We start from the raw sequence: 14088 nt of genomic DNA on the forward strand, positions 1-14088 counted from the left end.
GGTGGCCTCCTAGATGTCCGGGTAGAACTCTGACCCGTGGTCCACGGTCTGCAGCACGGGCTTCTGTTCTAGTGCCGACATCCTGCTGAGGACCTCGGCCGACAGCGCGTAACTGTTGCCAGACTTCTCCTCGAACCAGCTGTCCAGGGCCCGCTTGGCATCGAAGCTGGCGATGGGCGGGCCGTTCACGGCGATTGTCAACAGGTCGCTGAGCTGCTCCAGGGTCAGGCGGGAGCGGTGGTTTTTGCGAACTCGCTGCAGCGCGTTGCGGCCTTTCTCGCAGCAGGCGGTGGAAGTGGGGAGCACTTTGAGGACCTGGATGATCTTGTTCAAGAGTGGGAACCTCTGTTTGTACTTGCAGACGTGGCCAATCAGGTCTTTGAAGCCGTTCTTGGCGTAGTAGTCAGCCTTGAGGTCCCGCCACTCCATCAGCAGACTGCCCCGGGGGTCCTGCCCCTCCCTGCAGACGTCCCGGGAGAAGGCGGGGATGGCCTCCAGGTGGTCGAATATCTGCACCATGTCCTCCTTGCCATAGCTCACCAGCTCCTCACTGCTCCGGGGCCAGGCGGCCAGGTCGAACACCTGGCAGGCTTTCACGAAGATCCGGCTGCGGGAGTCGAACCTCTGAGCCAGGATCACCTGGGTCTTCTGGCAGATCTTCTCCCTGACGGACTGAAACTTGGCTTCGGCCACCCTGAGGTTCTTCATGGCGACGCCGTTGAAGCTCTCCCGAAAGTTCTCCTCGAACTCCTGGAGGTACTCGCCGGGGGAGTCGGCCAGCCGGCTGATCTCCTGGATGGCCTCCTCGATCTTGTCGTCCACCTGGGACACCAGGAGGTACTCGCCCTGGAAGACGTAGGCCAGGCGCGAGAGCACGGCGATGACGTCCAGGAGAAAGTAGATGAGCTTGACGGACTGGTAGTCCATGAGGAATTGCAATAGCGCCAGTGCGATGGCCGACGCGTCCGCTCGCTGGGTCTGGCTGCTGACGTCCTTGAGGTGGGCCACCACCTCCAGGTAGTCTTTGATGAGCGCGTTGAGGACGTTCTGCTCCCCGATGATCCACCGCACGGCACGGATGTCCCCCAGGAACTCGGTCTCCTCACACAGGGTGGAGGCCGTGGACCGCAGCTCGCACAGGAGGCGCGGCGAGTAGCGGTAGAAGCTCAGCAGCTGCTTCAGGTTGTTCTCCAGCTCCTCCAGGCAGGGGAGCTCCTTCCCGCTGATGGCGTCCAGGACCTCCAAGTGCGGCCGGTGCACCATGAAGGGCAGGCACAGCAACCAGGGCAGCGTCTTGCGGATCGTCATGAACATGCTGGCACGCAGGCTGGCCGTGACGTTGGCCCCGTCTATGCCCAGGCCGACGGTCGGCTTCTCGTCCTGCAGCCGGATGCCCAGCGCGGAAAAGGCCCGGTCGAGGGCCTGCAGGTAGCTCTCCGTGCCCGAGAAGCCCAGCTCCTGCAGGGACAGGAACTCGGTGGCCGGGGGCCCGTCGCCGCTGGCGTACTGGACGTAGACGGCCACCGTGTCGGCCAGCAGGTCGTCGCTCTGGCCGTCCAGGATGACGCTGAGGCAGGGCGACTGGCGGAGGCGCTCCACCAGGTCCTCCCGCAGCGCGCGGGCGATGTGGTGGATGAGGACTTGGCAGTCGCCTTCATTCATGTACTGGTCCACCACCTTGAGCTCGCACTTCCGCAGGAGCTCGGCCAGGGGCCGGAAGTCCAGGTAGGGCCGGCCCTCGAAGGCCAGGTGGTAGGCGGTGTTGAAAAGCAGCGTCATGTTGCGGCACATCTCCTCCGTCTTCTCGGGGTGCATGCGCAGCTTGTACAGCTGCAGACACTTCTTGTGCAGGTTGCTCTGGCTGTGCAGCTTGATGGTGTGGATCTTGAACTGCTTGGAGCCGATGATGAAGGCCGACGTGCGCGACGACTGCACCGTGTACTGGCGGCACACGTGGCACCACATCTCGTTGAGGGTCGGGGAGTAGCGCAGGAACCAGAACTTCTTGAGCCACTCCTGCTTAAAGCGCCGGATGCGGCGCCCGGCGGCCGAGGACATCTTGGAGGGCTCGTCGGCGGCGGCCAGCATGTCGTTGGAGACGGACTCGTCGGCGGAGTCCACCTCCTGGTCATCGTCCTCCATGACGGCGGGGCCGGACACCAGGCTCTCGGAGGCTGCAAGACAAACAGGAAGGAGACGTTTGAAGACCCGGTGGCGGAAACCCCAGGCTCCTCCGACATGGGCAGGAACGCCGTCCCAAAGGTGGCACGCCGGGTCACACACGGCCAATTCCTACGACGCATTCTGGACCCCGGCCCTAGGATCTGTCTCATAAGAAGCGCTCTTGTTAACCCGCGTGTGACCTCTCCTGTCTGGGGGTCGGCCCTGGGGGCCGGCCCTGCGCCACCAGCCTGCCCGCTCTCACCCTCCACTAGCGGGCACCCAAGGGATCGAATATCTTCCCCATCAACTGAGCGGCAGACCTGAGGAGAGAACAAAGCCCGTTGAGTGTTCCCAAGACCCCCCCCCCTTCTCCTTTCCTGGCCCCCCGCCCAGCGAGGACCTGGGGCTTGTGCATCTCAGCAGCTTCCCTCTCAGGAAAGCAGCTGCCATAGCCCCAGGCTATTTCAGGATCAGAACGCAGTTTGGTTAAGACGCATGCTTTGAATATCTGAGACACCTCGCTCTGCGCTGCTGAGGGATGAGGTTAAAATAGGAAATGCTATGTAAACGCCGGACTCAGCTGCAGCTGTGTTCTGAAAAAAACCCTTCCTGGTGGTCGACCAATTCTAACGATCCGAGCAGCCAACAGAAAAGCACCACGGCATGCGGCCGCACGCCCTACCTATATCCGGGTCCTTCTAGAACTCTGGGCAGGGGAAGGGGGACACGACTGTGTGCGGCAGAAGAGCAATTTGGGAACAGAAGAAAGAGGCTGTGTTCTGGGACTGAGTTCAAGAAGCCCCCCCCCCGCCCCCCCCACCTCTGACGGGACGCCCTGCTTGGGACTGGGGAGACAGGGAGATTGGCTTTAGAAGTTGCCATGGGGCTGAGACGGCAGGGGAACCACTAGAGAAAGGCAGCAGGTCAAGAACAAAGCACACACCCCTCCTGCAGTGGAACTTCCTTTATTGATGGGGAGGATACAAGGGTGTGACATGGGGCGTCCAGCTGGGGCTGAGAAGCAGCCTGTCCCGGGCAGGTACCTGCGGGCCGGAGCCCGCCCCCTGCCTGGCACTCCTCACCGCCCTCACAGGGCCCTGCCCGCCGGGCGCCCTTCCCTCCGGCCTCTGTCTCATCCACACGCCAACTTACCTGCGGGGTCCGAGAGCTCTGGGAGCTCCAGGGCCTGAACAGGGGGTTCAGGAAGCTTCCCGGACTTAAGCATATCTAGTTCGGCCTGGAGCTCCCGGACCTTCTTCTTGAGGCGAATACAGTTAGGGCAAAAGGAGGTGGTGGGGAGCTCGTGAGGGTCGGATGCAAGGGAGGCCTCGGCGGGGCTGTCAGCCTTGAAGGACGATGGCTCTTCCTCTTCGTCCTCCAACGCGGCCGGCTCCTTGGAGGCCCCCTGGGGGATCTTGCGGTCTCCTTCCGCCTGCACCCGGCTGACATTCGGCACGCCATGCGACACGGTCATGGCGCAGCGACCGTAGGCATCGTCCTGGTACTTGGGGACTTTCCGGATGACCAGGGAGGTGCTCAGCGCCAGCTGGTGCGCTTCCGCCTTGGCAGACTCCAGGGACGCCTCCAGCACGTCCTTGAAAATGAGGTCAATCTTCTTCTTCTTGGCCTGGGGGTGCGCGTCCCCCTCGTCAAAGCCACGCTTGTAGGGACTTTTGCCCTGTCTCAACACGGGGAGCTGAAGGGGCCCCCTCAGGTCTTCTAGGTTATCCAGAGCCTGCTCAGACTTCTCCCTCTGCAACCTCTTCTCTCCTAGGAAGGAAAACCAGGGTGTGAGGAAGTGGGGAAAAGCCCCGAAGTGGAGAAACCAACAGAAAACCAGGCAGGGGCTCCTACCGGGAAAGTCAGCGGACAGGTCCCTCTGCATCTGGCCTTGTGGGGCAGGTGTGACAAAAAAGGGAGAGGCGGGGCACTCAGGGCATCACGGGGTCTAGCGTGGGACCCCCCACAAGTGGGAAGCATTCTTTAAAAAGGCCACTTCAAGGGAGCCTTATGCATATAAGGGGTGCATCTGGAAGTTGAGAGAATGCCATGGGGGAGGGTGGCTGGAAGTTCAGTCTCTCTAGAAGACGACACCCCAGCGATCAAGCAGCGTGCGTGGGGGCGGCCCTCAGAGCTCAGTTCTCGTGGGCCCCTGCCCTCCAGGCTTCTCGTCCAGTCCTGACAGTTGGAAGATGGCTGCTTCGACTTGGTAAAAGGTACACACGGAACACGGAGTCCGCTCCTTCCTGCTCCCTGGTTGCCCCGAGCCGGCCCCGCAGGGGCCAAGTCTGACCCACAGCAAGCATCCTTCCTAACTCGCCCAGAGATCAGGAGACCAGGTGCACGGAAGAGAGTGTGACCTGAACATCTGTGGTTCCTCCCACAACCGAGGCAGGAAGGAAAGGGAAGATGGGGGCCCTCACAGTGGCTGACGGCTCCCGGGCCGGTGGCCTCCAGCACGATAAAGAGGGGCGTGGCCATGCCGACCCAAAGCGTTCTTGAAATACAGCTGTGTCTCCTTACCTCATGGTACAAAGAACGTTCCCTTTTCTAGCTCTTTCCATCATGCGACTGCCTTCAAAGACGTGGCTGAGCTCCCAACAATAATTTTAGCCCGATTCTTTGAAACGGCCGACACAGCTTCATAAATTGCTATAGAAAGGGCGTGCGCTCCCCCGGGGTGCAGGCGCTAAAGAGGACCCTCAGAAGGTCCTGGCGGCAGCCTGTGGAGCTGGGAAATCTCAAAGGCTTCCTAGATAAAGGTGGGGCCCCGGGAGACGACTCTGGGTAATGACGTGACCTGAATATATGTCACAGTTGGGTTTCCAAAAAGTGCGTTTGCTAAAAACCTCTGCGTGAAGGCCAGAGGATCTCTGTGAACAATCCAGAAGTTCCATGCAATGACCGAGCCCTGGCTTCCTGCAGCTGGCAAGGGGTGCCGTGCCCTGGCCCATTTTTGCATGCAGGTTTCCTAGAGGTAACACCACAGAAGGGGGTGACCTAGTCAGAACGCCTCTCTTCCATCCTCACATGAATGCCTGAATAGCAACCTTACGTTCAAGGCCCCTGGACGTCAGGTGATCCTCACAGCCTACATTGCTGTCACTTCTGACGAGTAGGGAGATGAACACTTGGTAAAAACGCAACACGTTTGCATTACGGGTCAGATACGACACTTGCCCGTTTAGAATCTCTAAACATCAAGGGCCACACTTTCACTTCTCATAGACTGATCGGGCGGCAAACAGCTGAGGATGTCAGGGGGTCAAGGCCTCTTGGCCAGAGAGTCCTCATGCCTCTCTGCTTAAAGACAAGGTCATTCAAATTTCCTAGGATGAGTGGGAGACTTCTTAAGACTCAAGGCGTTCAGAAAAATCTGAAGGGCGAAAAAGACCTTTCAGCATTATGAAACTGATTTCAAAGCCACCGTAAAATATAGGGGAAAGCACCACAAAGTGAACCAGTGACTCAAGGTAGATCAAATAACACAAGGTTTTTTGAATACACATATTTGATGCATCCCGTTCTTAAAAGAGAACCACAAGGGCATACTTTTTCCACTGTGTTCAGGAAGCAGTTCTGGGCTTCAGGTAACGTCCCTACTTAAGGAAGACTAGTAATTCATGCTCTGGCCCTTCTCAGGGCTCCAGCCTCCAATTACAAAGAAACTTCCTTCCATGGGAGACCTTCAGCGACTGAGTGTAGGGATGCCCTTTCCAGAGCGGGGCTGGCACGCCCATCTAAGATGCCACTGACTGTATTCAGAGTCTGCCAAAGCAGCAGGCTCCAGACACATCTATGCATCTAAAGGTCACTGAGCTCACGACTGCTCCCAAGGGCTTTGGGAACGAGCCCACCCACTGCTCTGGCCCGGCCCCATGGTGCCTTTCAGTCTCCTTCCTGTTTCCTACCGCTCAGCCTGGCCAGGAATAGACACTCCTTCTTCCTGTATCTTCACAAATCTTCATGTATCTCATTTGAAGCCTCTCTGCCACGCCTCCTTTGCACCACTCCTGAAAGCTCACTCCGTTCTCCGAGCAATCCCCTTGGGTCTCAGGGCTCTCTGAGCATGACTGCAGCATGAGGTGCTTTGGAGAAGACTCTGGGGGTGGGGGCTGGGCGGGGGAAGAAGGGCGTTACAAATCCAGAAGAGTTTAAGAAGATTATGGCCAAGGGATGGAATCTGTGTCCTCAGATATGACTTCTCTTGGTTTTCTTTTCTTCTGGTGATAGGATTCTTTTGGAGACTTCTTGGCCATCTTCATTCGTGTCTTCTTTTATCCATTCAACAAAGATGTACTGAGCACCTACTGTGTGTCAGGCACGTTTACACAATGCGTCTTCAGAGGCCGGATGGAAACCGCGTGAATCTCATCATAGAAACACACCTTCCCGAGTGAGGTGGGCATGTGGCCAGCCCCCGGTTCCAAAGAGACAACAGATGAGGATGTCTGTGGGGCCTCCTCACTGCCCATCCGATCACAGTTACCTTTTACCAAGTCAGGCAGCAGCTGTACACTCAATGTCCACAATTTGCTTTGTTCTGTTTGGGTTTTAAAAATAGCTTTCGGGGCCCCCTGGGTGGCTCAGTTGGTTGGGAGTCCGACTCTTGATTTTGGCTCAAGTCATGGTCTCACGGTCATGAGATCAAGCCCTGTGTTGGGCTCAGCACGAGCCTGCTTGGGATCCTCTCCCTCTCTCTCTGCCCCTCTCTGTGAGTGCTCTCTCTCTCTCTAAATAAATAAGTAAACTTAAAAAATCAACATAGCTTAACTGCAATGGGCCACCCCACCCCCTTTTCATCTTCTCCACTCATCTTCCATATGAAGATTTATTTCTAGTAAGTAGGTTGGTCAGGAACGTGATAGCGTGGGGCTTGGGTACAGCCCTGGTTCCTGAGACCAGATGGACTCTGGGTATTTGAATGTTTTTTCAGTGCAAGGAAGGTCCCCTTGAAAGAAAGTGCGGATTCACCAGTTTGCCTAGGCTCAGACTGAGGACGGGATAGACAGGCAAACATCTAGGGGCTGGGGAGTATTTTAAGCCACTTTCAAAGGACTCAATTAAATGGAGCTGATGGACATCTCACCCCCAGGCCACCAGCCACACCTAAGGTCGCCTTCCCACCTCCCTCCAACTGTCTTCTTCTAATAGAGATTGTTCATGCACACGTGTTATTAGGACTTTCAGGAATGAGACCAGGAGGAAGCTGGGAAGAAACAAGTTTGGTCTGAGAGGTCGTATAACACCATGGGTTAGAGCGTAGACCCTGGACTAAGACGCTACACAGATGTGGATGAGAAACCCAGCACCGCCCCTCCCCCACAGCCATGTGACCCCGGGCCAGTCCTATTTACATCCGATGCTTAGTTTCTACATTTGTAAGCTGGGGATGATAAGCCACATGGGATCAAGCGTTAGAATTAAAAGTTTACAGGGGCGCCTGGGTGGCTCAGTTGAGCATCCGACTTCGGCTCAGGTCATGATCTCACGGTTCGTGGGTTCGAGCCCTGCATCGGGCTCCGTGCTGACAGCTGAGAGCCTGGAGCCTGCTTCGGATTCTGTGTCTCCCTCTCTCTCTCTGCCCCTCCCCCGCTCGTGCTGTCTCTCTCTCAAAGATAAGTGTAAAAAATTTTTTTTCTAAAGTGACAATTAAGGGCTTACAATGGTAAAGGTGGGCGTTGTTCTAAATGTGTCGTGTATATTCCCCAGCTCATGCCCACAGTGCACTTAGAGGTAGGTGTTGTGATGACCATGTGGACCCTGCAGAACGAATGCTCTGCAAGGAGTAAGTGCTTAGTAAATGTCAGCTATTGCTGAGACATAGCGTCTTCCCATCATTGAGAGGTGGAGGAAGAGGGTCAATTCTGATTGAACTTATGTGCTTGGCTTCGGGGCCTTGTTCCCTCTCCTGGATCCTCTCAAATGTCTGTACCGGGCGTGTCCCCTGGAGCTGGAGCGACCGCTGTCCTGCCCGGAGCTGCTGCTCGCAGGCGGCCCTNTCCCTCCGGGTCTCCCCACTGCCGCCGCACTGCATTTCCCAGCGGTCTTCGCGGGAAGGAAGCTCCCGGAGGCCGCCTCCGGTGGGCACTCACCTCGGGCCAGATTGCGGTGGATAGTCTCCTGGGACATGCTGTGTAGACGCTTCATGTAGTCCTCACTGTACCAGACCCGGAGCCGCTCCCCCGGCCGGATGTCCCGGCGCGCGCGGAAGTAGATGCGCTCGCTGTGCTGGAAGGCCAGCAGGTTCTGCTCCCTCTCTTCCCGGGAGATGACCACGTACCTGGGGGCGAGGGGGACAGGTGAGAAGGCGCGGGCCACTCGGTGGGGCACCGTGCCGCGCAGGCGCGGGAGGTCGGAGGTCCGCGAGCAAGGGCCGTGCGCCAAAGTCGGAGGACGGCCGCCTGTCCGGGGTCGGGACCCGGCCAGAGCCGGTTCCTCATCTCAACGTCACGGTTTCGTGTGACCCCAAGCAAGTCTCTGAGCCTCTGAGGATCGCCGTTTTCTGAGACTAGAAATGACAGCCGCCCTGCCGACCTCCCACGTACTGGTAAATATAAAATTCAACACCAGATACAAAAATGACGACAGAACTGAAAGATCGCGTCATTCCTTTGCTCTTCACCAAATTTTAACCGCAGGGATTCCCAGACACCTGCAGGCCTCTGATGGCAGTTAAGTGTGGGATTCTTGGGCTGTCTCCAGGATTTCACAAAGCCTAGAAGAAAGAACCCACGTGACAAGAGTGCCCAAAAGGTCAGTTAACCAATGCTAAAGATCAGTGTCTTTAAAAAGCGAGTGTCCCATGTGGACAGAAGAGGAAGGTAAATAAGAGACAAGAGAAGATTAAGTGATGACTGACTAATCTAAGTTATTTGAAGGTAAGGAAACTAAGACTCAGAGAAGCTAAGTGACTTGCTTGAGGTCACACAGTGAATAAATGGGAGATGGAGCTTTGAGGTCTGTGATTTTCCCACAAGATCTCACGGCTCCTATGTGGGCACGTAAAGCACCAACTCAGCCATGCCCAGATAACCTTTAAAGTTCTGCCAAACCCTCAGAATCTCGCCCTTACCCCATCTCCCTGAAATGACATTTCCAACATCCAACCTGCCCCCTTCCAAAGCTGAGATGATGTAACACCTCCAGAGAAGCAGAGGCGGATAGATCAAAAGGACAAGAGGAAACTATCTGGAGGCTTAAGGATCCGTGCCATGCGGGCATCCAGGAAATTCATCATAAAAAATAAACTTCTTTTCCTTATGCCACGATTTGTCTCAAAAGCCAGGCTAGAAATCAAAGTCGGACTGACTGGCATCGCCCAAAGAACTGAATTTGGAGCAGTCCGGGGTGCGCGATAATTCCTGGGAAAAACCCCAAATGGATAATGAACAAGTATCCAGCATCACTAATAAGAAAAGAAACAGCAAGTAGCCCATCATCTCATTGGCGCAGACGCCTCTCCCTGTCTCCCTCTCTCTCTTTTTAACGACAATACCCACATTGGCGAGAAAAGCGTCTCCCAGACGAATGGTGGAGAATAAATTAGCACAAGCCTTTGGGAAACAAATTGGCAACACGGACTGGTATTCGTACACCCACGTTCACAGCACCATTATTCACAACAGTCAGCAGGTGGGAGCCACCAAGTGTCCACTGATGGATAAGCGGATAAACGGAACGGGGAATACACAGACAATGGCTATTACTGGGCTTTCAAAAGGAAGGGAATTCTGCTATATGCTATACCACGAAGGAACCTTGAAGACATACACTAAGGGAAACAAGCCAATCACGAAAGGACAAATACGGTAGGATTCCATTTATATGAGGTACTTGCAGGAACGGTCAAATTCATAGAGACAGAAAGGAGGACCTGGGGGGGGGGGTGTTGCCAGGGGCCAGGGTAGAGAGGGGGGCATGGAGAGTTCATGTTTCATGGGAATATAGTGTCAATGGGGGAAGAGGAAAAGAGTCTTGGAGACAGTTGGTGGTCACGACTGTGCAACGTGCATGAAATTAACGCCGCTGAACCGCATACTTTAAAAAACAAATTTTATGATCTGTGTGTTGTCACCATTTTGGAAAAATTTCCAAAAGGATGATAAGATGCAGACCAAGTCGACAAACCTGGCATACCACCGCCCTGGCTATATCATCGGTCACGATAATGCAAGAGCAAAGACATGGAAACGCCGAATACCGGAGAAACGGTTTAGTAGTGAACCGTGGCAGGTTTGTACGATGGAATTGTGGCCCACCTTATAGCATAGTGGTTTCAGACGATCTTTCATGACAGGGGAGCATGTCCTGATAGAATGCAGAGTGAGAACAGTAGGGCTGGAAGCTCTTTAGGCTATGGTTCCCATCATGCTTTAAAAACAAGCCTCAGTAAACGACTTGAAGGAAATATTCCAATGTTGTAACAGTGATTGTCCATTACAGGTGGATCTGCTTTATCAGTTTTTCTGTATTTTCCAGGTTGTCCTTAGTAGGCAAGTATTACAGTTACCCCTCTTCCACCCCCTAAGACAAGACACACAAAATCCACTTCCGGTCCCAGTGGCCATCTCCATGGCCGGCTGCATCGTGAATCTACATTCCTGGCCCCTCAGGCATAGCACCTGAGAGCACATCCTGCCCCTTGTCACAGAGAGTCCCCTGTAGACTCTGTTCTCCTCCGCCCTGGAGGAGGCTGTGACCTTATAATGGGGACCACCAGAGTCCAGGGACCAATCTACCTGGCAACAGGCTGCAGCACGTATCCTAGGGGTGTGGGGGCCACACAGGGTGTGTGGCGCTTAGATCCCCAGAACGTGCTTGTGTCCAGAAACTAAGTCAACGCATCTGCGTGCTTGGCAGCATCGAACATGAGCGCTGGTCTCCCTGAGCTGTGAAGTCAGTACTGTGATATCCGTGACGCCTAGTCACGCCGCTAACCAAGAACTTGGGGGAAGGAAAAGAGGACCCCTGGCCCAGGGAAGTCTTTCCAGATGGATACTTCTGAGCTGCAGCATTCCAGCAGTCCGGGGTCCACTTTGCCCCAGATCTGCGATTCCTTCTGAACGTGCAAAATATTTTCCAGTCCCCAATTTAGTGAGAGCCTGGGGTTTGACATTCCAAAATTAATCAAACGTGTGGTTAGCAGGGAACAGAACTGGGGTAGATCCAAACTTTCCTACTCCCGGATTCCAAAGGCAAACTGCTCATTCATCTTTTTCCTCACAAGAATCACTTCCATCACAGAGCACAAGGAAAGATACACTTCTTCTCTGGTTTTGGGGGTATAAACAATCATCAGTCTCTAAGAGCTAGCATTACCTCCTCTGGCGCTCAACGTTAGGAGAGAAAGAGATGAGGAACACGTAACCATCAGGGACTTATTCAAAAGAGCAACTTCTAGACTAGGTCCGAAGATTTAGAAAGATTCAGGTCCATTTCCCTTTCTACCTCCTGGTGGTTTCCTGCCCAACAAGGATCGAGGTTTGGAACAAGAGCCCCCAAATCTCTGCATCAATCACAGCCTTTCAAGACAGATCAAAATTTGTTCAGCATCTGGTCATATTCGGTCATTTTAAAACTTGGCATTTGAAATATAATATAGATGGCAACTCTCAGTGAATGGTAACAACCCACTCCCCCAAGATGTTTAATGGAGCCAGCTAAATCCCAACACCAGTATTGTGGGATGAGAACTCTCTCTTTTAAGTATTTTGCAATAACGTCCCATGGTTTAATCCACTCTCAGAATCCTTCTGTTTCCACACAACAATCCCTTCATGTCCCATTTCATGGCTGCAGATCACCAAGGGCCCTTTCTGGAAGACACAGCTTCTAGTGAAAATTTTCTAGTGAAAATCCCTGTATCTGTTGAGGTCACTACCTCGTTGGAGAGAAGGCACAGCATATGTCAGAAGGAGGGTGGAAAATGGCCAGCACAGGCCACTCTACACATGCGAGGGGTCACCTGATAGCTTTTTAAATCAGACCCACAGGGGTGACAACCATTGAAGCAATCGAGGGGGTGGGTGGCAGCAGTGGTGGTGGAGAGCTGTGCTCTGGCCTAAACTCTTCGTGATGATAATGGATTGTTTTCATTCCGAACTCCTCACTGACTTTGGGTATTGGGTAGATAGGCACTAAGGCAGCACTTCTTAGACCTCACCCCCAGTGCCTTATCAGATGCACCAGATTTTTCTAGCTGGGACAGGAAATGACTATCGGTTTCAACCGAAGAGAGACAATAACCCACGGGGCATCCCGGGCTCAGACATTCCTGCTCAGCGGGTATATCTCTGATGGAGAGGAAGATGTGCCAACCACGGAGGCAGGAATGGGAAAGACTGACCAAGAAGAGGCGGGATTCTGTTTTCTCCCATGCATTTAGGTCTCTGAGCTGGGCTCATCTTTGGGTCATTCATCCACCCACCAGATGGTCACCGAACTCTGACAGAACATCACCCAGCCAGCCTTTAATGCTGCCGGAGGCCTCGGACTCTTAGGGTGGGACTTCGCTATCTCAAGCTGAAATGGGCCACCCATTCCCTTCCATCCACTGGCCTCTGTTCCACCTTCCTGTTTTGGTGTGCTCGACCCACAATCCTCACTGAAGCCAACAAAAAGGACCTAACAAAATTTCATCGGAAGTTCACAGGCTCTCCAACTCTCTGTCCCCAACTTGATCCCTTCCCTCCCCAGGACCAGAGGGAAGGGCCCGCCAGTACCTACACCTTGCTGGAGAAGATCGCGGGCTGGGTTTCACAGTATCTTTGCCTCTCGTGGAAATCGAGTAACTTTGATTTCCATGCCCAAGCTTTTCGGCCAAGAACAGGAGAACCTAGGTTCCAAGAGGTCAAAGGCAGGCTGGAACCTTCCGGAGCGGGGACAGATCGCTGGTCAGGACATAGGGGTTTCCTGCTTGGGAGAACCTCTCCGTGTGACTGGCAGTAAGCCAGGGCAACGCACAGGTTAGGAGGCCCCTTCTCCTCTTCTAAGGAGACTCCCAAAGGGACCCATAGGAGCCCCTCTGGTTACTTTGAAAGCCTCAGATCGCTGTGGGTAGGGTCTGGCCTGTGATAGACAGACAGATGCTAGGATCTGTGGGGAGCTGTCCAGAGGAAAAAAAAGGTCACGCCTCAGAGTGAAGTACACTGGCGAATGGATAGCCCCTGACCTTCCGGAGTCTCCTGCCAGAAATAGTGATTTTTTACCCCCAGGGCCCCTAGCTTCTTTTAGGGAACAAAAGGTAAAATTCGCTTAGCAGCATCTTGCTTTTGCTGTGCGGAGACTTTAAATACAGCTCAGGGGTTTCAGAGTGGCTGTTTCATCTCACTCAGCTCATCGGTCCCTTTCTCTTCCTCTGAGGGCCAGCCTGGTGCCCGATATGGGGCATCTGAGTGCTTCCGGAGTCCGGGAAACGGCAGGGGCCCTGGGGCCCCTGTGGCCAGCATGCTTTCCCTCCATCATCTAACCCCTGCTCTGGGGGCCTTGAGGTTTTCACAGGAAGCGAAGAAAGAATATACACCAAAGAAAGATCCTGGAGACTGGGTGTGTTCCAAGTGTGAGATCAATTTCTTTTTATTGCCGTCTTAACAAAAGTACTTGGGAAGGCAATCTTTGACTCCAGCATTGGGAGGGCAGGGGGATGCCAGGCAATATTCAAGCCACTGGGCTGTCAGACTGGGGGGTGGGGGGAGCGTTTCGTACAGGGTGGCAGGAGCCCCCAGAGAATCAGAGAGGGGGGCGATGGAGCTGAGGACACAGGGACCTGGTGGCTGCCCTCCATGTGCTCTCCCCGGGACAAAGCTTGGTCTGGGTTTAGAAGCAGGACTCTGGGACCAGCCACAGCAGGCACTGGGTAGAGCCGTCCTCCCAGCCCCCACTAGGGCTCTAGGGGGCAGACATGGGGGAGAGGGAGGGCTGGGG

General features: G+C 54.6%; 1 protein-coding gene across 1 annotated transcript in view; it reads right to left on the reverse strand.

Moving 5' to 3' along the window:
* Window positions 1-6: 6 nt before the first annotated feature.
* Window positions 7-14088, reverse strand: part of PRDM11 (PR/SET domain 11) — a 48179-nt gene continuing 34097 nt past the window's right edge. Inside the window, exons 6-8 of the mRNA XM_077767447.1 lie at window positions 8259-8446; window positions 3316-3933; window positions 7-2174 (exon numbers count right to left, since the gene is read on the reverse strand). Of these exons, the coding sequence (XP_077623573.1) occupies window positions 10-2174; window positions 3316-3933; window positions 8259-8446 (2971 nt within the window). The 3' untranslated portion in view covers window positions 7-9. The remainder of the gene's footprint in view (window positions 2175-3315; window positions 3934-8258; window positions 8447-14088) is intronic.

The sequence above is a fragment of the Crocuta crocuta genome, unplaced genomic scaffold (genome assembly GCF_008692635.1).
Source record: "Crocuta crocuta isolate KB4526 unplaced genomic scaffold, BGI_CrCroc_1.0 scaffold330, whole genome shotgun sequence".
Lineage (NCBI taxonomy): Eukaryota > Metazoa > Chordata > Mammalia > Carnivora > Hyaenidae > Crocuta > Crocuta crocuta.